The 26,930-nt window shown below is 56.0% G+C and overlaps 1 protein-coding gene across 1 annotated transcript in view; it reads right to left on the bottom strand.

Annotated features, from left to right (window-relative positions):
- Positions 1–2,941: 2,941 nt before the first annotated feature.
- The window catches only part of PDGFRB (platelet derived growth factor receptor beta), a 39,331-nt gene continuing 15,342 nt past the window's right edge, over positions 2,942–26,930 (bottom strand). Inside the window, exons 3-23 of the mRNA XM_068162350.1 lie at positions 26,360–26,656; positions 25,655–25,924; positions 24,103–24,230; positions 23,583–23,757; positions 22,963–23,155; positions 22,664–22,779; positions 21,582–21,708; positions 20,838–21,049; positions 19,898–19,992; positions 19,470–19,602; positions 18,956–19,060; positions 18,736–18,846; positions 17,713–17,866; positions 15,506–15,672; positions 15,164–15,282; positions 13,862–13,984; positions 12,393–12,504; positions 11,974–12,073; positions 11,774–11,879; positions 9,917–10,155; positions 2,942–9,244 (exon numbers count right to left, since the gene is read on the bottom strand). Coding sequence (XP_068018451.1) covers positions 9,094–9,244; positions 9,917–10,155; positions 11,774–11,879; positions 11,974–12,073; positions 12,393–12,504; positions 13,862–13,984; positions 15,164–15,282; positions 15,506–15,672; positions 17,713–17,866; positions 18,736–18,846; positions 18,956–19,060; positions 19,470–19,602; positions 19,898–19,992; positions 20,838–21,049; positions 21,582–21,708; positions 22,664–22,779; positions 22,963–23,155; positions 23,583–23,757; positions 24,103–24,230; positions 25,655–25,924; positions 26,360–26,656 — 3,233 coding nt within the window. The 3' untranslated portion in view covers positions 2,942–9,093. The remainder of the gene's footprint in view (positions 9,245–9,916; positions 10,156–11,773; positions 11,880–11,973; positions 12,074–12,392; positions 12,505–13,861; positions 13,985–15,163; positions 15,283–15,505; positions 15,673–17,712; positions 17,867–18,735; positions 18,847–18,955; positions 19,061–19,469; positions 19,603–19,897; positions 19,993–20,837; positions 21,050–21,581; positions 21,709–22,663; positions 22,780–22,962; positions 23,156–23,582; positions 23,758–24,102; positions 24,231–25,654; positions 25,925–26,359; positions 26,657–26,930) is intronic.

Raw genomic sequence — 26,930 nt, 5'->3', positions numbered from 1 at the left:
TCGGCAGCAGGGACATCAGCTGCAGGACAAGGGCAGCAGAGATGGACCTCTCCAAAACGTCTGCTCAGGGGTGGCAGTGTAGAGGTGCCAGGCCGAGGAGTGCCCCTCATGCTTCCACACACTGGAGGGCAGTGGGCTTCCTCCAAAGGGGGCAGTTAGCAAGGCAAGGCCTGGGGCCAAGGGGTGAGAGCATGGCTGACTGCAATGGACATGAGTAAGAGTCATGAGAACGAGGAGAGAGCTCTTGGGTTTGGCCAGAAGGATGGCTGGAGAGCATGAGGGAGTCCAGGGAGAAGGAAAAGCAGCTTTTGGATGGAGAAGATTTCCTCTCAGCAGTTTTTCCTGGCAGATTGTGGGGGAGAAGGACATGAAGCAGATGCAGCAGATGCCCAGAGCCAGGGGGCTGGCGGGAGGCTGGGCCACAGGAGATGTTTGCCTGATTATTCTTTCCTCCTTCTGAGCCAAAGGGGCTTTTTAAAGGATGTTTCTTTCCCTCCTTCTTCTTTTTAACTTTGAGTTGTGTTTTTTCCAGGAACAAGTGCCAGCTCAGAGAGAACTGACTCACCAGAGTCAGTCACTGAACCAGACATGCTTAATGCAGAGGAGAGAAACACTCCCCCAGCCTCCCTTCTTCTCTTTGAGGAGCCCCCTGGCAGTGTCTCTCTAGCAGTAGTGCACAGGTGACATGCTACAGGTCACCAAGCTGGGCTGGGCATGCTCATCTGCCAGGGCTCCTCCCTCAGAGGTGGCCATCTCCTCCTGCCTGGAGGCTGTGCCTCAAATCCCTTGGTTGCCAGCAGCAGCTCAGCCACAGGAGTGCTGCTGAGGCTCCTGTGCCCAAGCAGCTCTGAGCAAGGGGCAGGGATGCTCTCAGGGGAGCTCTGCCCTTACTTTGAGCCTCTTGAAGCCCAGAGATGTCTATGGAGTCCCCAAGGGGCAGGGAGGTGTGCTGGGAGATGGCACAACATTGCTTTGTGCATGCCTGGCCACAGGCTGGAGGGGAGGGTGGAGGCTGCTGTGAGCCCTGGAGGAGAACCCAGGGAGGTCAAGCTTGTTTCCCAGACTGGGAATGGGCCCAAGCCATTCCAGCCCTACAGGACCCCTGCACTGGTGGCCATGGAGTCATGCCTGCCTGCATGGCCCTGCAGCAGCCTGCAGATGTGTGGAACATCCATGTCCCCAGTGAGCTGTTGGTACCCAAAGAGCTAAAGCCTCTGCAGTCTGAGCCTCTCTGCCTCACTGAGCTGCTCCACAGAGTGCTTCTCTTATCAGTGGGGAGGAGACCTGGAGTGGGCAAAAGACTCTGCTGGGAGTCCCCACACCTCCATACCCACTCCCAACCTCACAGCCCCTCCTCAGTGCATTCCAACCTGCAGAAATCCTTCCAGGCAGGGACTGGGCAGTGGAATCTAGCTGGGTTCAGGGCTGAGCTCTACCAGTTCCCCTTCTCTGCTTTCCCCCAAGCCCAGGTGATGGTTTTTTGCCCTGCTGATTCAGCTTCTGGAGAAAAATGTTGTGTGGCTGAGCTGTGCCAGGTGACTCAGAGCAAATTTGGGGTGAATCAGCCTGAGCTGGTCAAGGAGCCTGCAAATCTCCTCTCTGGCAGACAGCAATGCTGGGAGCCCAGCACAGCCTGTGATGAAAAGCAGAGTCTGCTGGGACCTGGGCCTGTCTCCTGCTGCAGCTGATGCCTTGGACCTTTGGACACACAAGGGGTTTCCAGGAAGGAGGTGAGGGAAGTGAGGACTTGCAGTGGGGCTGCAGCCTGACAAGAGGGTCAGCACTGAATCTCAGTCCAAGCTCACCTCTCTGCAGCAACATCTGGACCTGAGGGAGTGGGCAGCTGGTATCCTGGGGTTACATTTTAAAGGGGAGTCAGTGAATTCTTCATTCCAGAGAGAGAGGAGGAGAACCCAGCTGCAGGGAGAGCTGAGCATGGGGATCACACTGCAGTGTGGCTCCTGCTGGTGCCCTGCCCCACTGCTACCTCCAGTCTCTCCCACCAGCCTGAGCTGTTAAACGATGCACAAACCCCAGCAGGGCTGTGCTGCCTCTCATCTCCCTCAGCCCAGCACTCTTTGCTCTGGCACCTCCTGCATCCCTGCCCCTATCTGAGCAGAGATCAAGCAATGCTCCTGGGAAGCACAGCAAGCCCTTGTTTGGGGTTGCTGCCCCAAACTTTGGCTCTGGGGATACACATGGGAACTTTTCCCAGTGACCTTCCCTCTACCCAGCTTCTCCTCATGCAACAAGTGCAATGGATCCAGGCTGGATGAGGGTAGATTCAGATTGGATGTCAGGAAGAAGTTCTTCATTGAATCAGTGAATCAATAAGGTTGGAAAAGACCTCAGAGATCAAGTCCAACCTGTCATCCAACACCTCATGACTACTAAACCATGGCTCCAAGTGCCACATCCAGTCCCCTCTTGAACACCTCCAGGGATGGGGACTCTACCACCTCCATGGGCAGGAATCCCATGAGGGTGGTGAGAGCCTGGCACAGGCTGCCCAGGGAGGTGGTGGAAGCCTCATCCCTGGAGGTGTTTGCAGCCAGGCTGGATGTGGCTGTGAGCAACCTGCTGTGGTGTGAGGTGTCCCTGCCCGTGGCAGGGGGTTGGGACTGGCTGAGCCTTGAGGTCCCTTCCAACCCTGACAATTCTATGGCTCTAACACGACCTACCAGCTGGGCAGTCAGCAGAGAGAAGGGTCAGATCCTGCCCTGCTAGCAGCCCCTGTTCCTTACCACATCCCTGGGCTCTGCTGTTGCCTTCCTGTGCTTCTCTCTGCCTGGCTCCCAGCTTGGCTTTCACTGAGCACTGGGGTCATGCACAGGGTATTAAGATGCTTAGCTTCCCCCCCCACGGCATGGTTAAGCTGTGTTCCCACCCCCACCTGAGTGGGAGCAACCAAAGCCAGGCAAAGCAAAGGGAGAGGTGGAGCTCTGCAAAAAGAAGAGAACAACCTTTATTTTTAAACTCTTTCTTTAAAAAGGCATTTGCAAAAGTTTACAGCATAAAAATAATGTCTCATGGCTGCAGGAGGGGAGAGTACAAACCCTACAAGTACATCTGTAAACCTAGGGAAGTGTTAACTCTTTGGTACCTTAGTCTGAGCTCTGGTTTTCCCTTGCCCTCAGGGGTGGGTTCTGACCACAAGGGTGGAAGCAGGAGCTGCTTCTGCTCAGAGATGCTGCAGAGCAGCAGCATGATGCCAGCCAGCCAGCACAGCAGGAGGAGGAGAGGCCAGAGGGCACACTCAGGGCAAGCTTTGCAGTTCAGGTGTGATCCTTGAAGGAGGAAAGGGCAGGAATGATGGGACCCTGCAGGCTTCCCAGCATGGGCTGGCTTCCCAGCATGGGCTGGCTTCCCTGCCTCCTCCCACCCCTCCAAGGGTCATCTCTTCAAAGTGCCACTGAAGCTGCCCTGGAGCAGCTCCCCTGCCTCTGCCAAAGCCAGCTGGATCCACCTTGGTGTGTCCCAGACACTTCAGCCCTCTGGGTGAAGCATGGAGTCATGCTTGGAGCCCAGCAACCCATCTGCTGCCCCATGAAGCTTGATTTGTACCACTGCTTGGCCTGCCATGAGCAAGTCCTTGGACTCGATGATCCTCGAGGTCTCTTCCAACCTTAGTTATACTGTGAAGTCCTGCAGACAGCATGGTTACAGGGAGTGCTGGGTGCTCAGCAGCCAGGGCAGGGCTGAGGTCTGCTGCAGGAAGGAGCTGTGCATGGCCCAGGAGCTGCCCAGCACCAGCAGGACCTGCAGCTGCCCTGGGGCAAAGGCTGCCAAAGGCCAAACTTCATGTTCCACAAGTGGGAGCACAGCCAGGCTGTGCCTGGGCTCTCTGGGGCTGGTGTGGCAGCCCAGTGTTCTCCTTCTCAGGGGAGATCCTGTGGGTGGCATGGAGAACTGTCCACACCAGTCCTAGCACCTGAGCTGAGCCTTGAGCCCGGGCAGAGCCCTTCCTCACACATGTTAGCTGACATCTTGCCTTAGGACATCTTGCCCCCCAGAAGGAGACATCTGTGAAATCCCCTTCTCCAGATCTACCCAGGCAGCCCTTGGGCTTCCTCACAGCCAAAAGCAAACCCACTGCCCAGGGCCCTGTACTTGTGGTGCTGTCTCTCCCCCAGCCCAGCCCCCTGGGTGGGAAGAAGGAGAAGAGCAGTTTCTCACTTCTGGCTGACTTCCTTCTGGCTGCACATCTGCAACTGCACTTCTGCCTCCCACCCCCGTGGGAACTCCCCCATGGTCCTCCCTCTGGCAGGTGAACAGAGACAGCTTAGTCAGGAGTGAAGTCCACTGTGCTCTACACATCTGAACAGGACACAAACACACACTGCAGGTGGCTCTCTCGCTGGGAAAACCCAAACTGAGAAGGGAGGACGAGAAGCTGAGCAGCCTGAGGAGCACCTCAAGTGTGGGAAGAGACACCAGAGTGTCACATTAGCTCCTGGGATACACTTAGGTGGGCATGGGATAGTGAGTGGCAGCAGGGTTATGCATACACTGGTGCTGATAACAGTGAAACAGCTGGAGAGTAAAATATCATCTACAAAGAAAAGATATTGCACTAGAGGTGGGCCCAAGCTGCATCCTCCCGTGGGGCAGCTCAGTTTGTGCCACCTCTACACACAAGAAGACACTCAAAACTGAAAAATAACCCCCAAAAACCCCAACCCAGAGGGACTGGCTCCCTTCAGAGCCTCACCAGAGAGTTCATGGCTACCAGACTGAGGGACCCAGCTGGCCACCTCTCCTGGCCACCCAGGGACTGGAATGGTAGCAGCAGAGAGAGAGGGAGGGGAGGCTGGAGCTGGCTCCCTGAGCAGACAGAGCTTCTCTGGGTGCTGTTGCAAGCCTCTGTCCTGCCAAACCCTCTCTTGGAGGAGAGTTGTAGGGATGCTCAGCAAAACAAGCTGGCTTTGCCCAGCTGCCAGCCCATCCCTGGCTGGGAAGATCTGCTTGCTGCAGCAGGTCTGCACACCCTCACTAAGTGGTGATGGGAACAGTAGAATAGGGGACAGGAGGATATCACAAAGTGCAAGACTTGGCCCTTGCAGACTCAGGGCCAAAGGCAAATATTTGGTGATGTCTCTCTGGGAGGGAGAGTGGTGCCACGTTGCAAAGAGCCTGCAGTACCTACTTGAAGAAGGGGAAGAGGGAGGTGGGGGTAGCACCCTGCCAGCAGCCACAACAGGTTTTGATGCAAAGAATCATTGCCATAAATCTGCAAGGGGGACAAAATGCAACAGGCATGCAGGGAGAGCTAATGCCCAGCCAAAAGGACAGGCCAGCTGGGCTCCCCCAGCAGGGAGAAGAAAGAGAGCTTCTCCTTCAGGACTGTGGAAACAACTGGGTAATGGGAAGTCAGCAATTTAGTTAGCAACTGATCTGTGCAAGATGGAGGCTAGTAGTGGATTTGTGTAGTGAAGAAGTGGCCAAAGGGAAGGTGAGGAGAGGTTAACTGATGGGGAAATCTTTGGGCTGGATGGAGGTGGCAGAAGTAGCTCTCCAGGGCTGCTCTTGATTCTGGAATGATTTCATGCTTTTTGTTATTCTGTCCAGCCCAAACCCAACAGTTTGTTGATGACCCAATGTCTGGGACAGCAGGGAGCAGCTCAGCTGGAAGTGCTGGAAGGGCAGAGAGACTCAGGCTGCTCAGAGGATGACTCCAAACTACCAGCGTGATGTGGCTGGGAAAAGGCCAACGTTACCCAGAGCTACAGCAGGCAAGTCAAACCCAGCACAGACCACAACTATTCAGGCCCTGTGTCAGGTCTAGATTCGACCTTACCTGCAGGGCTGGGTACTTCTGGCCACCTTTGAGAGAGAAGGAGCCATTAGAAATGGAGCTGGTGCTGACAGGGGCTGTCAGGATGATCTCCTGTGCCACCCTATGGCCTCAAGGGAGGGGATTCTCCCCCTCTGCTCTGCTCTGCTCTGGTGAGACCCCACCTGAGTACTGCATCCAGTTCTGGAGCCTCTATTGCAAGAAGGATCTGGAGGTGCTGGAAGGTGTCCAGAGAAGGGCCATGAGGATGAGCAGAGGGCTGGAGCTGCTCTGCTACAGAAACAGACTGAGACAGTTGGGGCTGTTCAGTCTGGAGAGGAGATGGCTCCAAGGAGACCTAATTGTGGCCTTCCAGTATCTGCAGGGGGCTGCAAGAAAGCTGGGGAGGGACTTTTTAGGGTGTCAGGGAGTGATAGAATTGGGGGGAATGGAGCAAAACTAGAAATGGGTAGATGCAGATTGGATGTTAGGAAGAAGTTCTTCCCCATGAGGATGGTGAGAGACTGGCACAGGTTGCCCAGGGAGGTGGTGGCAGCCTCATCCCTGGAGGTTTTTGCAGCCAGGCTGGATGTGGCTCTGAGCAACCTGATCTAGTGTGACCTGCCCCTGCCCATGGCAGGAGGGTTGGAAGTGGATGATCCTTGAGGTCCCTTCCAACCCTGACAATTATTCTATGATTCTACCAAGCACCTTCCATGCAACAAAAACTAAGTGGTCTGACCCCAAGGGTCTCACAAGTTACTGCTTCCCCATGGATAGAATCATTTCATTAGCTCTGGCCACAGAAAAATGGCTTCTTCAGTCCAAGCAGGAGGAACAGGAGCATGGAAAAACAGCTGTCACTCACAGTGTGCTGCCTGTGGAGGGTGGGGAAGCTGACCACATGGGCTGAAAATACACTCCCCTGGCTGCCAAGCAAAGTGCTATGTCTTATGTTCCCATTGGAGCACAGCACACCTACTCCCCTCCTGGCTGCAGACATGGCAGCAGCATTGCAGCCAGAGGCAGCTTCAAACAGAAGCTCTTCTGCTGGGCATTTCTGGCAGAAGTTTCAGCATTTGAAACAAAACAAAACAAAAAATAGATGGGGGGGGGGGTTGGGGAAAGACTTCTCAGTGGCTCTCAGATGGGCAGGAGCCCAGCAGGATGCTGCCTGTGCAGGGGGGGGGGGGCAAGGAAGGGGTGAATGGGAGGTGGGAGCATGAAGTGAGCAGAGCTGGGTGCAAGGAGAAACTCCTTTCAGGGTGGCAGGAGGCCAGCAGGATACTGCCTGTGCAGGGGGGGGGCAAGGAAGGGGTGAATGGGAGGTGGGAGCATGAAGTGAGCAGAGCTCTGTGCAAGGAGAAACTCCTTTCAGGGTGGCAGGAGCCCAGCAGGATGCTGCCTGTGCAGGGGAGGGGGGAGGCAAGGAAGGGGTGAATGGGAAGTGGGAGCACGAAGTGAGCAGAGCTCTGTGCAAGGAGAAGCTTCTCCCTTCAGGGTGGCAGGAGCCCAGCAGGATACTGCCTGTGCAGATTGGGGGCAAGGAAGGGGTTAATGGGGGGTGGGAGCATGCAGTGAGCAGAGCTGGGTGCAAAGAGAAACTTCTCCCTTCAGGGTGGCAGGAGCCCAGCAGGATGCTGCTTGGATTTCAGAACTGGCAGACCTGCCTGCTGCTGAGTTTGTAGGCTGCAGAGAGCTGTGTGTGAGGAGGGTGAGAAAGGGGCTGGTGGGAGGTGGGAGCATGCAGGGAGCAGAGCTCTGTGCAAGGAGAAGCTTCTCCCTTCAGAAGAACACCCTGCTGATGGTGGCAGGCCTGCAGGTCCTGGGGTCCAGCTTTCACCTCTGCAGAGGTGGGCTCACAACCGCTGTCCAAAGCCTGCTGTGCCTCCTGCTTTCAGCCTCCTCCCTCAAGTGCCAAACGAGGGCACAAGAAGTCCCAGGCCCGCCTGTGAGAAAGGAGGAAGGAGGTGGCAAGCAGGAGGATTGTCTCTGCCCTTTTATTCTCCAAAACATCTTCCAAGAGAGAGGAATCCTCCCTGGTTCCTCTTGCTTTGTTTGGCTCCTCGTGGCACCTCACCCCCAGCCCTCACAGGCTGCAAGTGTGGCCCCAGCAAAGGGGCAAGGTGTGAGAGACAGTTCAGCTGTGACCAAGCTGCTTCCCAGCTTCTCTCCCTCTCTTTCTGTTGAGATGTCCCTGGGTTGGTGTTTTGGGATCCTTAGTGCTCCCCATAGTTTTGCTAGGACTCAGGAAGGGAGCTGGTGAGACCTTCCATCCTGAGAAAGGGTGGTTGGGAGCCCTGGCTCCCCACGGGGAAGGCAGCTGGTGGGGTGATATCACCTCCCAGCAGATGAGCTGGGCTTAGTGGCAGTGGATTAATGAACAGCCATGCTGCTTCCATATACTGGCCCTGGCTAGTGGGTTAATATGTTTGTTCCCTTTAAATCTTCAATGGAGAATAATTAGCTTAGTGTCCACACAAACACTGGACTGCCCTCTTTGCTACTACAACAGAGTCATTGTGAGAGCATTTGGAGCTCCTAAGCACACCCTTGGAGCTCCTGGTGTGGTGCTTGGCACAGAAGGGTCCAGGGCCTCACAGCCCCTCTAGGTGGGTGCAGGGTTGTGCCCCAGAGCCATGGGTACCTGTAGTGCTTGTGATGCTCTATCCACCACAGAAGAGGTGTCAAGAAAGGTGATTCAGTGTCTCTGAGAGGCTGGCTGGGCTCTCCAGGACTTGCCTGTGCTTGGAGAACCTACCCAATGTGCTCTTCACCTCCAGCAGCTGAAGGCTGGCGTTGCAGGTTCTCTGCACCCCAGCAATGGGCTCCAAGTCAATCACCTGTCCTGGTGGCATTTCACAGAGCCACGGTGTGGCTGGTGCTGAGACCATCAGAGAAGTGCTGGTGCAGAGGAGATGAAACTCATTGCCATGGAGAGGGAAGAGGCCTGGAGTATCATCTTAGCAATGCAGAGCGTGGTGTCTCTGGTGGGGGTCCAGCCCACGCCTTCCACTTGAAAAGCAGATGTTGGTCTGTGAGGTGTCTGCCTCCTGCAGCGCTTTGGTCACCCAGGAGGATGTGGCAGTGATCTGGAAGGTTGCTGGCACTGAGCCACCTCTTTGTAAAGGGAAAGGGGATGGCAATGAGGAAAAGTCTTTGACTCCCCAGCCAGCAGTGGGAGGCAGGAGGGAAGGAGGGACGCTGGGACAGGTGAGGATGTCCTGATGCACAAGTGCAAGGCATGGCTCTCTGTGAGGTCTGGGTCAGGCCCTCAGCTGGCCTCTCCGTAGGGAGATGCAGAGTCAGCCCATCTCTGACTACAGAAAGCTCTCCTCCACCTCTTGGTGCCCTGTGGTTGGCTCCTGGCAGCCTGGCTGTGGGTCAGGTTCCTGCTCCTCGTCCTGCTGGAGGCCCAGAGGGCTGTCACAGGATATTGTAGATGATGTGTTGGCCTCATTCAGCACAGAGCTGAAGGGAGACAAGAGGGAGAGAGAAATGAGTGCCTTGTCCAAAGTCTCCTGTTGGGAGAGGGCTCCCCTAAAGCTGAGAACTGTGTTGGGCTCCCAATATCCCCACTCTGAGCAGCTTTCCACTGACAGAACAGACAAGAGCAGTTGGGTCTGCTCAGCCCTCACACACAGCTCAGAGCCAGCTGCAGGCTGTGGGCCTCCCTCTTGTGAGCAGGGTCACTTGTCCCCAGCTGTACTGGCTGATGCATGGCAATGTGAGCTGCCACCCCGCCTCAGCTCGTGTCCCAGCTCCTCTGGTTCATCTGAGGGTGGCTGAGCACTGCAACAGGTTGCCCAGAGAGGTAGTTGAGGCCCCATCCCTGGAGACGTTCAAGGTGAGGCTTGACAAGGCTCTGGGCAACCTGATGCAGGTGAGGATGCCCCTGCTCACTGCAGTGGTGTTGGACTGGGTGACCTTTGGAGGTCCCTTCCAACCCAAACCATGCTGTGACTCCGTGATCTCTATCCCCGCAGGCTCATGCAAGGTCACAGCAGCTCAGGTAGGGGTGACTCTGCTGCCCTTGCCTCCTGGCACACACAGCCCTGGCCTGTCCCTCAGCAGCGCATCCCCACTCCCTCTCGACGCCCCCGCTTCCAGCCCCTGGACAGCACTCCGCAGCAGCGGTTTCACCTGGCCCGGCTGACGGAGGGCTCCTGCGGGAGCTCGCAGCTCGCCTCGGGTCTGGGGTCGGGCAGAGGGATGATGTAGTCGTTCTCGCCCCCATCCTGGTGCACAGCTGTGTAGAGGATGCTGCTGCTGGGCGAGCTGGCGTTGAGCCTGGCGTTGTTCAGCCCGGGGAGGATGGGTCTGGTGCGGACGACCGCGGGGTGGTCGCTCTTCATGAACTCTTCATCCACCTGCTGGTACCTCTGCAGGGCAGGTTACCGAGGGAACAGGGAGGGCTTGTGAGAGGAGAACGGCACTGCTGCTGCCCTTCCCTCCTGCTACACACAGCCCTGCTCTACCCCTCAGCAGAGCTGCTGCGGGAGGGGAGGGAGTGCAGTGCTGCTGTGGGAGGGGAGGGAATGCAGTGCTGGTGTGGGAGGGGAGGGAATGCAGTGCTGGTGTGTGAGGGGAGGGAGTGCAGTGCTGGTGTGTGAGGGGAGGGAATGCAGTGCTGGTGTGGGAGGGAATGCAGTGCTGGTGTGGGAGGGGAGGGAGTGCAGTGCTGGTGTGGGAGGGGAGGGAATGCAGTGCTGGTGTGGGAGGGGAGGGAATGCAGTGCTGGTGTGGGAGGGAATGCAGTGCTGGTGTGGGAGGGAATGCAGTGCTGGTGTGGGAGGGGAGGGAATGCAGTGCTGGTGTGGGAGGGAATGCAGTGCTGGTGTGGGAGGGGAGGGAATGCAGTGCTGGTGTGGGAGGGGAGGGAATGCAGTGCTGGTGTGTGAGGGAATGCAGTGCTGGTGTGGGAGGGGAGGGAATGCAGTGCTGGTGTGGGAGGGGAGGGAATGCAGTGCTGGTGTGGGAGGGGAGGGAGTGCAGTGCTGGTGTGTGAGGGGAGGGAATGCAGTGCTGGTGTGTGAGGGGAGGGAATGCAGTGCTGGTGTGGGAGGGGAGGGAATGCAGTGCTGGTGTGGGAGGGGAGGGAATGCAGTGCTGGTGTGTGAGGGGAGGGAATGCAGTGCTGGTGTGGGAGGGGAGGGAATGCAGTGCTGGTGTGTGAGGGGAGGGAATGCAGTGCTGGTGTGTGAGGGGAGGGAATGCAGTGCTGGTGTGGGAGGGGAGGGAATGCAGTGCTGCTGTGTGAGGGGAGAGAGTGCAGTGCTGCTGTGTGAGGGGAGGGAATGCAGTGCTGGTGTGGGAGGGGAGGGAATGCAGTGCTGGTGTGGGAGGGGAGGGAATGCAGTGCTGGTGTGGGAGGGGAGGGAATGCAGTGCTGGTGTGGGAGGGGAGGGAATGCAGTGCTGGTGTGGGAGGGGAGGGAATGCAGTGCTGGTGTGGGAGGGGAGGGAATGCAGTGCTGGTGTGGGAGGGGAGGGAGTGCAGTGCTGGTGTGGGAGGGGAGGGAATGCAGTGCTGGTGTGGGAGGGGAGGGAATGCAGTGCTGCTGTGTGCCTCATTTGCTTCCCTGGCTGCTAGGAGGTTTCCAGAGGGGCTGGCAGCTCCTGGTGGGGCTCAGCTACTCTGAGTCCATCAAAACCAGGCCAAGGAGATTTATTAAGCGAGAGAGGGAAGGGCACAATTTGGCACCTCCAAAGTGCCCCACAGCTGGAGGCAGGGCTTTGATCTGCTGCCCATTCTGATTGCCACAGCTGCTGAGGCAGCAGCTGCCAGGCTGTCCATGCCAGCTCTCTCAGCCACGTCCCCAGGATGCCTAAAGCACCTCCACTCTCCAAAGCAATGCAGCCTCAGTCACAGCAAAACCCTCTGGCACAGCAGCACTGACTGCTGCTCTCCAGACCCTGCCTGAGGGCCCTAACCAAGGCAGCTCCCTGCAGAGGGCACAGGGTCTCTCCTGTCCCTTCAGCAAGGGTTCCTGGGATGTACCTTTCTGTAGCAGTCCACCAGGAGGTTCCCCATCAGCACCACCAGCTGCGAGAAGGACGGCCTGGTCTCAAACTTCTCCTCCCAGCACTTCTGCATGATGTCATAGCTAAGAGGAGGGGAGAGGGAGCACCCTGGTGAGGGGGCAGGTGGGGAGGAGAGGGGCAGAGATGCTCCTGCCGTTTGTGGAGGGCAGCACTTACATTTCCTCAGAGGCATGGGTGGGTTTGGCCATCCGGTAGCCACGTTTGATGGCGTTGTAGAACTGTTCGTTCATGGGCAGCTCGGGGTAGGGAGTCCCCCCTGGGTGTAAAGGGAGAGCAGGACGTCAGGCTGGTGAGTCTCCTGCCACCCCCCTGCCAAAGTGCTTTCCACATCAAGGTTTCCTTTTAGGTTTTTTTTGCTTTACCTTTCCTGTTTCATCTCATTTCCAGATGGCCATGTCAGCATGGGAAAGAAGGAGACAGGGAATGAAGAGCTACTCTGACTGGCAGGGCTGAGGCTTGGGAGGTAGAAATGGGTTTCTATTGTCCCTGGGAGTGGATCCTATTGTCCCTGGGAGTGGATCCTGCCAACAGGCTACCAGACCCACAGACACCATCATGACCTCCAGGATGCTTACCTAGAGTGAATATCTCCCAGAGGAGAATCCCAAAGGACCACACATCGCTCAGGGTGGTGTAGAGGTTGTTGAAGATGCTCTCTGGAGCCATCCACTTCAGGGGCAAGAAGGTCTAAAGAGGGAGGGGGGAAGAAAAAAAGAGAGCCAGCTGCATCTACATCACTTGTTCCAGAGGGTGAGACCAACACATCTACTGACATCTCCTGACAACCACTTTGGGGGGGACCTCTTTCCTCTTTCCTTGTGTGGGATGAACTCTGCAGGCAGGGGGAAAGAGCTGGGTGTGCTGCAGCCATTCCCATCCCTGCCTGCCATGCTGAACTGTCACAGAGGGCACTCTGGACTCTGCAGTTCTTGGGGAGTCCACTGACTTGCACAATGTGACCACAGCACTCCTGAAGGGAGTCCAGGCCTGTCTGGGCTTTGGAAACTCCAATCAGGCTGGAGAGGGCCATGGGATGACCAGGAAAGAGCCAAAGGACACATCCTGCTCTTTCTCAGAGTGATACTCAGGGGCAAAAAGCAGCCAGCCTTGGCCATCTTGTGGGCAGCACTGGCTGTGGGGAATTGCTTACACAACAAATACCAAAATAATCTCCAGGAAGGCTTGCAGAGGGGCTCAGTCTCACTTCCTGTTTTGGAAGCAAAAGCAGCTATGGCAAGTCTGGAGTGAAAACCTCCAGCCCCTCTGCAGGAGGGTCTCCCTGCCCAGGCATGGGTGCCTGCCTGCCAGCCACCTCCTGTGAATGGCAGACAGCACCAGAGGAGGTCACAGAGTAGCTCCTGGTGGGGTTTGAGAGGCCTGGCTCCAGCCTCAGCTCCCCCAGCCTCAGCTTCTCTGGGAATGACACCACCTGCCTTGCTTGGGGCTGCATGTCCCCAAATGCCCCAGGAGTGGACATGCTGCTGGAGTCACAGGGGAGGCTCTGGGGAAAACTCAGCTATGGCCTCATCCTCTCCTGCCTCGAAAGGTTGGAGAGGTCTCTCTGGAAAGCAGCTGCTGGCAGGAAAACTCTTGCCTTGCCTGGGGGTGTAGTGGTTAGAGCAGGAGTCTGTGAGCCTCTTCCTAGAGTGGCCACTGACTCCCTGCAGCACTGCCAAGCTGCCTAAGCTGGCACTCATCCTGATGCAGCTCAGGACCAGCCCCAGCACCGTGCAGAGAAAGCAGGCAGCACAGCTGACAGTGATGGGCTGTGCAGGGAACAGCCTTCAGTGCTGCTGCTGCTGCTGCCAAGGTTCTTCTGTAAGAGCCTGGAGATAGGGGTGTGCAGCCCTGCCACTCCCCAGCATGCAGAGCACATCAGATGCAGCACAGCTGGCTGTTGAGAACATCTCCTGGAAGCCCTACCCTGTCATCCCTGTCACCCCTCCTGGGCACAAGGGTGGACAGGGGACGCTGCAGGGGAAGGCAGGGGGAGCCATGCCCAGAGCCCCAGGAAGAAGGGGCTTGCACAGCTCCTGGTACTCACACTGCCTTTGGAGATGTAGTTGGAGTCCCTCATGATGTCCCTTGCCAGGCCAAAGTCACAGATCTTCACCAGCTTCCCCTCACAGATGAGCACATTCCTGGCAGCCAGGTCACGATGCACACACTGTGGGGGCAGGCAGGAGACTGTCACTGGGCAGCCAGGGAAGCAGCCCAGCCTCAGCTCTGACCCATTTCTGGGGCTGCAGGGACAGGAGTCACCTCATGTTATTCCACCTCTAGGGACAGCCACAGCTCAAAGCCACAGGCAGAGCTACCATCATTCTATTCCAAGTTCCCACCTCTCACCTGCACTGCTGTCCTCCCCACAGCAACAGGCACACCAACCTGGCCAGGCCAATCTGGACAACCCACCAAGCAAGGGGGCTGGAGGGCTGGCAAGGAGGGGATGTCTCCATCTCTGTTTGGACACTCCAGCCAAACAATCTGAGCACACCAGAGTTACACCAGCCTAGCTGGTGCCTGCTGGTTTGCCTGCACGCTGGATGTTTTCCATGTGAACAGCCTCAAGGTTTGCCCCAGACCCTGCCAGACACTCCCAGGGAGCAGGATAGTATCACACCACTGTAAAGAGTGACCATGGGAAGCTGTAGGAAGCTTCAAGCTCTTCTTTCTTCAACATGGGGAAGCACTGACCATGAACTTTGAGGATCAGCCTGTCTGGTTGGAGGCAGGGAGCCAGGAACTTCTCTCTGCATGTCACTGACACCACCACTACCCCTTCTGTTAGCTCCACCCTGTGTGATGTTTCACACAGTCCAACTATGAGACTGCCTGCCCTGGGCTAAGTCAGACCTTCCAGAGTTCAGCTCTCTGTGCTGGCTTAATTCCTTCTAAACAGCCACTTCTGATGAGATCTGGGAGGAGGGGAGGAAGGCTCAGATCTTGTGGTGCATTAGGGATGTCCACAGAAAGTAGTAGCTCTGCTGTGGAGGGCCTTGTGCTTCAGCACAGAGGTCATCAGTGGTCATCCTGCTAACTGAGGATGATAAAACACCACAGCTGTGCTGCACAGGGCTTGGGAGGAACTCAGGGTGAGGGAATTGGAGCTCTGAGGCTCAGTCTCTGCCAGGGTTAGCTGTCATGTGCAGCTTACAGTTGTGCTGATCCTCAGGGCTGTGTTCCCAGAGGGAAGTGGTCAGCAGCTCTTCAGTTGCGTGGCCACTTCTCCCATGAGGAGCTTGGCACGGACAGAGGGACAGCAAGTGGGAGCTGACCACAGGACACAGCAGAGCCTTGCTGGCCTCTGCTGCTGCAGGCACCCCAGAGCAGCCAGCACACATACGTTTTTGGAAGCCAGGAACTCCATCCCGTTGGCCACCTGGAAGCTGAAGCCCACCAAGTCCATGTAGCTGAGGAGTGGAGACTCATTGATCAGCGTCATCCTGTCTGTTCTGTCAGGAGCTGGAGGGCAAGCAGAGGAGGGTGCTGGTGTCAGCACACTCGTGGGCTGCCAGCCAGTGGAGGGACTCACTAGGGACTGCTCCCCCTCCAGCAACAAGGGGAGAGTGCTGCACGCTCCCATCGTGAGGGCATCTGCCAGCACTGCCGGCCTCACCCCAGAGGCGACCCTTGCAATATGGAGCACCCAGCTCTGCAAGCAAAGGCATCCAGCACTGGCAGTTACCTGATGGGGCATAGCTGTCCAGCTCGTAGGGGGTGCCATAGTTGGAGGAGTCAATGTCAGCATACTTGACTTCCCCCTTCATGTCAGACATGGGCACATAATCCAGGGAGTCATCCTTGCTCATGTCCATGTAGCCCCCATCGCTCTCGACAGACAAGGAGAGGTGGCTGGAAAGGGAAGCAAAGAGGCTGCTCAGGTCCAGAGCAGAGGAGGAGACTCAGGGCACGAGGGCAATGATTCATGGGACTGCAAGTCCTGAACCCTCAGGCCTGGCACTGAAATGTGCCACAGAGCAGGGAAAGGAGCCTGGCATCGTGCGTGCAGAGAAGCAAAATGGCACTGGAGACCTTCTTCCACCAACTAACACCTGAGGTGCCCTCAGCATTAACTTCAAACAGCAAGATCACATCAGCACCATCTCCAGATGTCCCTTCCTGCACACTGAAACTTCTTATGCTCACCTTGCCTGGCAGAGCACCAGGCTTGGCTCAGCACACTGTCTTGGCACTGGAGAAAGCAAGAAAGGGAGTCAGGGCCACACAGTTTCACAAGAGCCCACAGGGCAGGAGAGACCCAAGCCAGACTGGGCAGGCACAACCTTGCACCTTGCTGGGCACATTCTCAGACTGGCCAGGACCAGCCTGGAGGAGACTAAACAGAGCAAGCAGGACATAACCTTCTGTCCACAGTTAGACCTTCCCGGGTTGGAGCAGCAAACATCTGCACCCTTGAACAGCTCTCTCCTTAGTGTCTGGGAAGCAGCATCTTAGAATCACAGAAGGGTCTGGGTTGGAAGGGACCCCAAAGCTCATCATCCAACCCCCCTGCAGTCAGCAGGGGCATCCTCCACTAGATCAGGTTGCTCAGAGCCTCGTTGAGCCTCACCTTGAATATCTCCAGGGATGGAGCCTTAACTGCCTCCCTGGGCAACCTGTTCCGGTGTTCCACTACCCTCATGGTAAAGCCTTGAAGCCTTCCATGTGCCAGTGATGGGAATCCTGCTGCATGCCCAGAGCTGAGAGGCTTGGGGGGACTACACTCAGTACTTCAGTGGGATCTCAGCTGCCTCCAAGCAGAAAGCACAGGGGCAGCTGTGCTGATGTCCCAACACCGTGCTAAAATAGAACAGTGTTGTTTTGGCGTGCTGGAAGGAAATGCTGCTTTCTAACTTCCCATGGGAGCGTTTGCTGTGGTGTGCCTGCGTCCCTCACAGCTGGCAACCAGACAAAGGACCCTTTCCCTGCCCTTGTAGCACCTCTTGTGCAACTGCACACCTTCTAGCACTTCTGCTTTAGGCTTGGCAGCAGCACAGGCTGCCCTGAAACCTGAGGTCTCCAAGGATCAAGACATGCCAGGAAAGCCTTCATCTCTGCACTTGATGTGTAGCTGTGGTTATGCCAATGAAGCTAACAAAGACAGGGATTTTCCCAGCTGGCATGGAGCAGCTGACATGTGTGCTAGCAAGTTCAGCCTCCAGGACATACAGATTGCCTCTGGTAACTCCCTGTCTGCTCTTTGGAGGTGGCTGGTTGGCACTTGAGCTGCTCTCACAAGGGAACAGAACAACCAACTCTGTCTAAGAGCTGGGCCAGTGTTTACTTCACTGACTGGAGGAAATGTAAGCATTCTGCCTCACAGCACCAGCCTCCCTCATCACAGAACCACAGCAATGGTCAGGCTGGATAAGACCCTCAGGATCACCAAGTCCAACCCACAACCCTACTCTACGAGGTTCACCCCTAAACCGTAGCCCCAAGCACCACATCCAAACCACCTTTAAACAGCTCCAGGGTGGCTGACTCAAACCTCCTGCCTGGGCAGCACATTCCACTGCCTGACCACTCTTGCTGGGAATTGTTTTGTCCTGATGTCCAGTCTAAACCTCCCCTGGTGCAGCTTGAGGCTCTTCCCTCTTGTTCTGTCACTAACCACCTGTGAGAAGAGCCCAGCACCAACCTCTCCACAGCCTCCTTTCAGCTTAATTGTAGAGAGTGATGAGGTCTCCTCTCAGCCTCCTCTGTTTCACACTAACCATCCCCAGCTCCTTCAGTTGCTCTTCATCAGATTTATTCTCCAGGCCCTTCACAGCTTCCCTGCCCTCCTCTGCCCTGGCTCCAGCACCTCGATGTCTCTCTTGCATTGCAGTGCCTCAAGGTGGGGCTAGGATGGGGTAGGCAGCAGGGAGGGGAGTGCTGCTTTCCAGGTACCTCTGGCCGTGGTCCTGCTTGGGGGTGTTGCCATAGAGCTCCATGTCCCGGCGAGCCTTCTCCCCACAGGACTGCAGGAAGGTGTGCTTGTTGCGGTGCAGGTAGTCCACCAGGTCCCCGTAGCGGCAGTACTCCGTGATGATGTAGATGGGCCCTGGCGGCACACAGCAGCCGTGTCACACCTGCCCCCGGCCCAGCTGCCTCCTCGGGGCAGCCAGCTTCAGCACACAGGGACGGGACCCGCTGACAGCTGCTCTAAGCAGGGCCAGGGGGCAAAGCCACCTTCGTGCTGCTGATCAGTTTGGCATTTAGACTCAATCACAGAATCAATAAGGTTGGGAAAGACCTCAGAGATCATCAAGTCCAACCTGGCACCCAACACCTCATGACTAACTAAACCATGGGTCCAAGTGCCACATCAAATCCCCTCTTAAACACCTCCAGGGTTGGGGACTCCACCATCTCCCTAGGCAGCACATTCCAATGGCCAATCTCTTTCTGGGAAGAATTTCTTCCTAACATCCAGCCTAAACCTCCCCTGGCACATCTTGAGACTGTGTCTTCTTGTTCTGGTGCTGGGTGCCTGGGAGAAGAGACCAGCGCCCACCTGGCTACAGCCTCCCTTCAGGGAGTTGTAGAGAGCAAGAAGGTCTCCCCTGAGCCTCCTCTGCTCCAGGCTAAGCAACCCCAGCTCCCTCAGCCTCTCCTCACAGGGCTGTGCTCCAGACCTCTCCCCAGCCTCATTGCCCTTCTCTGGGCACGTTCAAGTGTCTCAATATCCTTCTTAAACTGAGGGTCCCAGAACTGAATTTGGTGGTTTATGTATGTGTGGGGGCAGGGTTAACAGAAATGTGCCTCCTCAGCTTCCACCAGGTAGGAAAGAAGGAGCCTCACAAGGCTTTCCTAAGGGAAGGGTGAATCATTCTGAACCAGAAAACAGGAATTACCCCCACTGAGGACAGTTCTCCTTAGCCCAGCCCAGGGCAGAAGGGAGAGGAGAAAGGGCACATGAGGTTCAGTTACCTCCTTTGGTGCAGGCCCCCAGCAAGTTGACAATGTTGAGGTGAGGTCCCAGGTGGCTCATGATCTTCAGCTCGGACATGAGGGCTTGCTTCTCGCTGCTTCGGGCTGTGGCTGTTGGGAAGAGCCAACATAAACGGCAGGGCAAGGAGGGGAGTGCGTGGGCAGGGTCTGGCCTCACAGCTTTGGGGCAGAGGAGAGGCATGGTGTGGAGACCACTCACACTTGAGCATCTTGACTGCCACTTTCATGGTGGACTGTGAATGACTCAGCCCGTGAGCCGTTGCCTCCACCACGCGTCCAAAGGCACCGGAGCCGAGAGTGCGGCCTGCAAAGAAGCAGGCAGAAGACAAAGCTGGTGACAGCCCTTGAGGAGAGGTGAGGTTGAGAGCTTGGAAAAGGCAAGTGCCCTGCCTGACACCACACCAGCCTGCTGCAGCCATCCTGGTGGGCACGGAGGTGGTCATGAGTTGTGATGTTTGGGGCTGGTTTCCATCTGGCTGGGGAGGGAAGGAGCTGCCAGTTGCAGGCAAGGGGCACCAGGGATATCCTGGTGTTTCACGCAGCTGGCCTCCCACCGTGGTCCCCAGTGGTCTCCCTGTCCCATGGACCACATCATATGCTCCAGGATCTTTGTGCCTTTTCTGGGCTGATCTCTTCTGGAGACCCCAAACCTACCACCTCCACACAGCCAGAACCCCAGGGGGGGCCACCAGTGGGATGTGCAGAGCCTTTACCTAACACCAGCTTGTCCCTGGGCACCTCCCAGCTGGAGTCATAAGGGAGCTGCATGGGATCCACGTAGATGTACTCGTGCCCGTCAGAGCTGACCGACTCGATCACCTTCCAGCGGATCTCATAGCGAGGCTTCTGGGGAGGGGAGCAAAGGGAGAACAGACCTGAGGGGCTGAGAGGTCAGGACAATGTGGATGAGCTTTGAGGACGATGTGGATGGGCTTTTTTAGGGAGTCTGCTCCCTGCAGCCTCATTTCCCCCCTAGCCTACAGATGGCAGGGGTGTGCAAAGACTGCTGGAAGCCCATGGTCCCTGGCAGAGGTGGGACACCAGCAAGCCTGTGCCAGTAGGAGCTCACAGCTTTGGCCTTCCCAGCAGCCCTGCCATGAGGGTACCACTCTGGCAGCCTGGGAACACTCTCCTCTTTTACCTTCTGCCACAGGACGATCAGGATGATGAGGGAGATGACAGTGAGCACCAGCAAGGCCAGGATGACGGAGATGATGAGCACCTTGAATGGCAAGGCTACAACAATAACAGGGACAGCAGTCAGACTCCTCCTTCACCTCTCCACCAGGGGCCTGAGTACCCTGGGGAAAGGAGGGGAGGCAGTGCAGAGGGGTCCCTGCGCCCTTCCCTTCTCCTCCAGTCACTGTCCCCATCCTGCTAGGTGCCTCCCTCCTCAAACATCTACCTTGCTCTCCCTTTAGGTGGGGGTCAGCCCCTGTCCTCTCCTCCTGGGCAGTCCTGCCCAGCCCTTGCAGAGCCAGCACCCCAGGGCTAACAGAGTGCTGGGTAGTTACAGCCTGTTGAAAGCTTGCTGCTCTGGGAGTGGTTTGACCATGGGGAGGTGTAAGGAGCTGGAGGGGTTGATTTGCCTGTGGGGAGCTGGCAGCTCTGGGCCTGGGCTGAGACCCTCATATTTGAGATGTTCAGCGTGTGGATGTTCAGGTCCATGGCACCATCTAGTGACCCAGGGGCTGATAACAAGACACCAGGGACCTGCTCAGGCACTTTAAATCTTTTTTCCCTGGAGGGATCACCCTGCCAGTGGGGGAAAGAAGATGTCCATGGCCAGTGATGATACAATCATAGAAAGGTCTGAGTTGGAAGGGATCTCCACAGGTCATCCAGTCCAACCTGCTCTGTGGTAAGCAGGGGCATCCTCAACTGGATCCTGACACAAGGACTCCAGATGCCTCTTGGAGCAGCCTCTTTCACTCAGCTCAAAGGAAGCTTCTGTTGGGGCAGCAATACTCGTGTTTCCCACCTCTGAGGACTGCCCTGGCTCTCAGCCCCTTCAGACTGGAGACACGGAGAGGGAAGCCTGGCTGCCTGCCAGCGGCTCAAACCCTTCCCTCGGCGCTCACCGTGCGGGACCAGCGTGATGTCCTGCGAGCTGCTGCCCAGGGCGTTGTGCACGGAGCACCTGAGGAGCAGGGGCTGGTCCAGGCCGTGCAGCTGCAGGGTGCTTCTGACTCGGTACAGCTGCAGCTCGGCGTGGTAGGAGGCGTTGGTCTGCAGCCCGATCTCCGCAGACTCGTTCCCCAGCAGCCGCCTGGGCTGCCCCTCGCTGCTGCACCTGCTCCCGGGGAGGGCAAGGAAAGCCGAGGGGCAGCTGAGACCAGGCACCACCACGGGGTGCTCAGCAAGCAACAAAATCGTAGCTCATTAATCACAGAGTCACAGGCACGTTCAGGATGGAAAAGACCCTCAGGATCACCAAGTCCAACCCACAACCCTCCTCTGCAAAGTTCACCCCTAAACCATATCCCCACGCACCACATTCAAACTCTTCCGGGGTTGGTGACTCAGCCCCCTCCCTGGGCAGCACATTCCACTGCCTGACCACTCTTGCTGTGAAGTTTTTCTTCCTGCTGTCCAGTCTAACCCTACCCAGTCACAGCTCGAGGCCATTGCCTCTTGTTGTAGCGCTGTGAGAAGAGCCCAGCACCAGCCTCTCCACAGCCTCCTTTCAGGTGGTTGCAGAGAGTGATGAGGTCTGCCCTCAGCCTCCTCTTTTCCAAACTAAACAGCCCCAGCTCCTTCAGTGGCTGCTCATAAGGTTAATGGAAGGGCCCAGGCGTTCCCATGGACTCCATCACTCCACTCACCCTTTGATGTCACTGCAGGCAGACCAGCTGATCTCTGGCTGGGGCATGCCTTCAGCAGAGCATGTCACTGCCTGCTCCCCGCTGCTGGCACTGCTGTTCTCCTTGAGATCCACCACTTTGGCTGGCACTGAAACCGAGAGGCAGTGGTGGGAATGAGTCTCCCTTTCTAGCAGCAGGATGGAAGAGAGAATGGGGTTCCACCCTACCATGGCTTTGGGGTGAGGAGATGGTGAGGTAGGACTCCTCACATCTCCCTTATGAGGCCAGGCTGAGGGAGCTGAGTCTCTTTATCTTGGCAAGAAGGAGACTGAGAGGTGACCTCATTAACGTTTGCATGTATGTGAAGGGCAGGAGGATGGAGCCAGGCTCTGCTCAGGGATGCTCAAGGATAGGACAAGGAACAATTACAGAATCACAGAATATTAGGGGTTGGAAGGGACCTTGAAAGATCATCTAGTCCAACCCTAGAAGGTCTCATGTCAACACAAGGGAAAACTTTTTCACTCTGAGGGTGACAAAACACTGGACCAGGCTGCCCAGGTTGTGGAGTCCTCTGGAGACATTCAAAACCCACCTGGACACGTGTGACCTACTCTAGGTGACCCTGCACCAGCAGGGAAGTTGGACTGGATGACCTTTTGAGGTGCCTTCCAACCCCTGATGCTCTGGGATTCTGTGATCACATCAGTTGTGTTTTTGAAAGCTAACAGCCAACAGAGAAAAGTTTGAGGGAGTTATGTAGGTGACCTGCACCCATCCAGCTTGCTTGGAGAGCACCAGGGAAAGTCCTGGGAAGAAGAGCTGCACAATGATCTTCAGATCTGCTACTTTGGAGTAGGGCATGAAGGACAGGCTGCTGGTGTCTGAGCACTGTGACCAGGGTGACCAGCACTGCCACCCTTGCTCTGGGACCAAGTGTGAGAGATCAAATGGTCCTTGTTTGAACGCTCTTCCTTTACCTGAAATCACTCTGGAGCTGTAGCCAGAGGAGTAAGGTCTCCAGATTGAGTGTCCTGCAACAAAGGATGGAGCCACCCCCTGAGATTGCCTCCCCAGCCCCATATCTTCATGCCCACTCTCACCATTTATCTGCAGGTGGAAAGAGAGCTCCTGCTCATCATCCTCGTTGGAAGCTCGGATGGTGTAAAATCCTCCTTCTTCCTGCTTCACCCGCACCAGCACCAGAGCTGTTTGGTACCTGGAGGAGACACAGTCCCAGAGTGCCTCTGAGAGTGCTCAGAGGCAACCAGCTCCCACCCAGCTGAGGCATGCTCAAAATCAGCTCATGGGAAGGCATTCAGCCACCAGCCATGTCCAACCTGGAGTTTGCTTTGTGAACTATTCCCTCCCTGCACCCCTGTGAGGAATGAAGGCGTCTCACCTAGTTTCAGACAGGTTCCTGCTGGTGATGGTGAACTCACTGCTGCTCTCCATGGTCAGAGTCTTGTTGTTCTTCAGCCACACAATGCTGGGTTGTGGGTATGCCTCCACCTCCACCTGGATGGTGTGGCTCTTGTGCACCTCAGCGTACACTGTGCTGGGCAGGTTGGTGTGGAAGCGCACAAAGCCATGCTCTGAGAGGGGGCAGGAGGAAGAGGGGGGGTCAGAGGGAGAAACAACCCCTTCTGCAGCTCTTTGGACAAGCATGGATCTGGAATGAAACACTCTGAACACCAGAAAGTGGTGGGCAGCTCTAGATCTATCCCTCAAGGCTTCGGGCTTGGGGAGTGCAGGTGCAGAGCTCACATCACCTTGGCACTGCACAGCGCAGAGCAGCTCTCACCCACACTCTCAGGGTGGGAGATTTGGGATGTTTTGATGCCAAGAAGTGGGTAAGGGTGACATGGGGTGAGGGATGGCTTTTTGCCATGGTTACTCAGGGCAGAGGCAAGAAGGGGAGAGAGCTGCAGGCTGTGCAGAGTGAAGAGGGTGTCCCCCTTGGGCGTCCTGCCTGGACACGCGTGTGGTTTGCTGGCTCTGAGGGCACGGGCAGCAACGCACCAATCACGTGGACTGTGATGTCCTTCCGGTCTGTTTTCTCGTGGTAGCCCTCAGAGACATTGCAGACATAGGTGCCACTGTCCTCCAGCTCTGCGTTCTGGATGATGAGGATGGAGCGGATCTCGTGGGTGGATCCAGGCAGGAAGTCGGTCACCGGCTCCACAGTCTTCCCTGCCTGCACAAGGAGGACAGGGGATAGGGTCTGAGAAGTCAAGAGCAGGTTCTGCCATTGGAGCTCCAAAGCCAGGCTCACAGGGAAGGAGGAGAAGCAGGTAGAGGACCCCAGTCTGGCTGCAGAGGGGCAGGAAACATCCATCAGAGGCCTCAGTCATCCTCAGTGCAAGCATCTCCCCATCAAGCCTCCCCTAGGAGGCTGCCTCCCCTAGGCAGCAGTAGCATCCTACAGCTTCTGCTGTGGTTTGAAGCATCCTATGAAGCTTCATCTGGAATACTGCTGACCTGAGACACGTAGGGAAAGGCTGGAGCTGCTGGCTGGAGCCTGAGGAGCTGGAGCACTCACCTGCTTGCGGGGGTAATCCCAGTTGAAGTTGACCAGCTCGTTGCCGCTCACGGTGCACATCAAGGTGATGTTCTCTCCCTGGCGCACTATGGTCTGCACTGCGCTGATGGAGACGTTCACAGATGAGACTGGGGAAGAGGGGAGAGAATAGTGAAGATAGGGAGGAGTGGGCACCAATCCCATGGATCCTGGTCCACTGGAAAGTCTCTCCTCTGAGGGATGGAGCTGATGCTTTGGTAGCACACATTCTCCAATGGGGACAGGACTACGCTGTGGGAGTTGTAGGCTGTGCCTTAAACATTTTCCACAGATCTTGAACAGAGAGTAGTGAAATGGAAATAAATCACCACTGGGTGTTAAAAGGAAAACAATGACAGCTCTAAACAGCCCCACTGGAGAGGCTGAGGGAGCTGGGGTTGCTCAGCCTGGAGAGGAGGAGGCTCAGGAGAGACCTTCTTGCTCTCTACAGCTACCTGAAGGGAGGTTGTAGTCAGGTGAGGGTTGGTTTCTTCTCCCAGGCAACCAGCACCAGAACAAGAGGACACAGTCTCAAGCTGTGCCAGGGGAGGTTTAGGCTGGATGTTAGGAAGAAGTTCTTCCCAGAAAGAGAGACTGGCCATTGGGATGTGCTGCCCAGGGAGGTGGTGAAGTCATCATCAGTGGAGGTGTTTAAGAGGAGACTGGATGAGGCACTTGGTGCCATGGTTTAGTTGATTAGATGGTGTTGGGTGATAGGTTGGGCTTGGTGATCTCAAAGGTCTTTTCTAACCTTCTATTCTATTCTATTCTATTCTATTCTATTCTATTCTATTCTATTCTATTCTATTCTATTCTATTCTATTCTACTTCTATTCTATTCTACTCTACTCTATTCTATTCTATTCTATTCTATTCTATTCTAGTCTAGTCTATTCTAGTCTAGTCTATTCTACTTATTCTATTCTATTCTATTCTATTCTATTCTATTCTATTCTATTCTATTCTATTCTATTCTATTCTATTCTATTCTATTCTATTCTATTCAGATATCTATCATAAGAATGAGCTTGGTAAACAATCTTTCTCTGTTTTGGCTTCTTTGCTCTGGGAGATACTAACTTTGTGCTGTGCTGGCTTCTGCTTGACCTTGGCTGCATTGTTTTGGCTAAGTTCTAACCACTCTCTGCTCTTTCACTTGTCCCTTTGTGACCAGGATGGGGGTGGGCAGGGAGTGAAAAAGCTATTAGCTGCCCTGGTTTTTGGCCAGGGGGGGTTCTTGTGCTGTTTATTACCTGTAAGTACTCTATATTTGGTACATATCCCTTGCATTTCGTTGTAGATTGTAGTTTTGCTTGTAAATACAGCTTCACTTGGGTCCCAAACCAGGCTGGCCTGGCAATTTAATGTTGGGGAGGGGGAGGGAAATTTCCACCCACCACATGACAACTCATTTAAGATTTCCCACATTCATTCAGCCTCCAAATTGGAGGTCAAAGCTTTGCTGTTCCCTGCCACTGGACTGAAGAAACAGCCACAGGACATGCACAGGCATGCTAGGTCAAAGACAGCTCACCCTGGATCCTGTAGACGTAGAAAGTGTCTGAATCCACCTCCTGGTCATCCACAATTGCCCGGCAGAAGTAGGTCTTGTCCTCAAAGAAGCCTTTGAATCCCTGCTGTGGGTCATAAGCAGCTGGGATAGGGTTTTCCACCTTCTTCTCATAGAGGGTCACCTGCATCTGTGGGTTGGTCACCCGGCATGGGATGGTGGCCTCCGTGTAGCCCGTGATGAAGATGAAGAGCTCTTCAGAGGTGATTGTGGGGAGGAAGACTAGGGAGGGATCTGTGGGAGAGCAGGAACACTAATTACAGAGAGCTGCTTGGAGGGCTGCTCGGTGCTCCTCCAGCACTGCTCCAGCACAGGGCTCTGTCTCTAGACTCAGGGGATGCTTCTCCCTTTTCTCCGTAGGGCAAAGTAGAGCTGCTGTGTTTTGGTCTCACCAAAGCTCTCCTGGGAGAGTAAGAGAGACCCAAACAGTGCCACCTAACACCGCTGCCTCCCCCACCACTTGTCCCAACACACCCCACACAGGCCTCTCCATGACCTGGCAGCCAAGGAGCATGCCAGAGTCTGATGACCTGCCAAGAGGGCTCCCTACACGGGAGGAAGGATTTTGGGAGGCTACGTGCTTGGAGGGAGAATGCTCATTCAAAGCCCTCTTCCTCCTGGTAGCTAAAATCCATGCAAAGGCACAGGCAAGGCCATGCTGTGCCCTACCTGGGACGTAGATGTAGAGAGCTTTCCTCTCGAGGGGCTCTGCAGCCTGCTGGGGGCTGTAGGTGCAGGCGTACTCGCCCGTCTGCCGGCCCGTCACGTTGCTGAGGGTGAGGTTGCTGATGAAGACACCGTCCCTCTTCTCCAGTGAGGCAGCCAGGGACTGACCCTCCCGTTCCCAGACCAGCTCCCTGTCCCCATAGCACAAGAGGGAGAAGCTGCTGTGAAGGTCGAGGACGAGCTCAGTGTCTCCAGGTTCTACGCGCAGCCCGCTGCCCCCAGACGTTCCTTGCAGCAGACCTGGGAGAGGAGGGAGGCGAAACCAAATGGGAGTCCTCTGAAGTCCAAGGTGAAGCACATTGGAGCACAGCCTCATGCCAGTGTAGTGTCAGCCCTGACACTGGGAAATAACCTTCCTGGGATTGTCCTCCTTGGTGTAGCCATCACTGACAAAACAACCTCTCCTCAGAAGTGACCTAGACCTTGCTGGGTCACCCTCCATGCCCTGTACCTCCTCACACAGGAGAGGAAATAAGACATCACAGGGTTTGGCAATGTCCCAATCTGGTCATGT

This window comes from Melanerpes formicivorus, unplaced genomic scaffold, assembly GCF_026170545.1.
Source record: "Melanerpes formicivorus ecotype bairdi unplaced genomic scaffold, bMelFor1.0.p_v2 SCAF_2, whole genome shotgun sequence".
NCBI lineage: Eukaryota > Metazoa > Chordata > Aves > Piciformes > Picidae > Melanerpes > Melanerpes formicivorus.
This window is presented reverse-complemented; position numbering and strand designations above follow the sequence as displayed.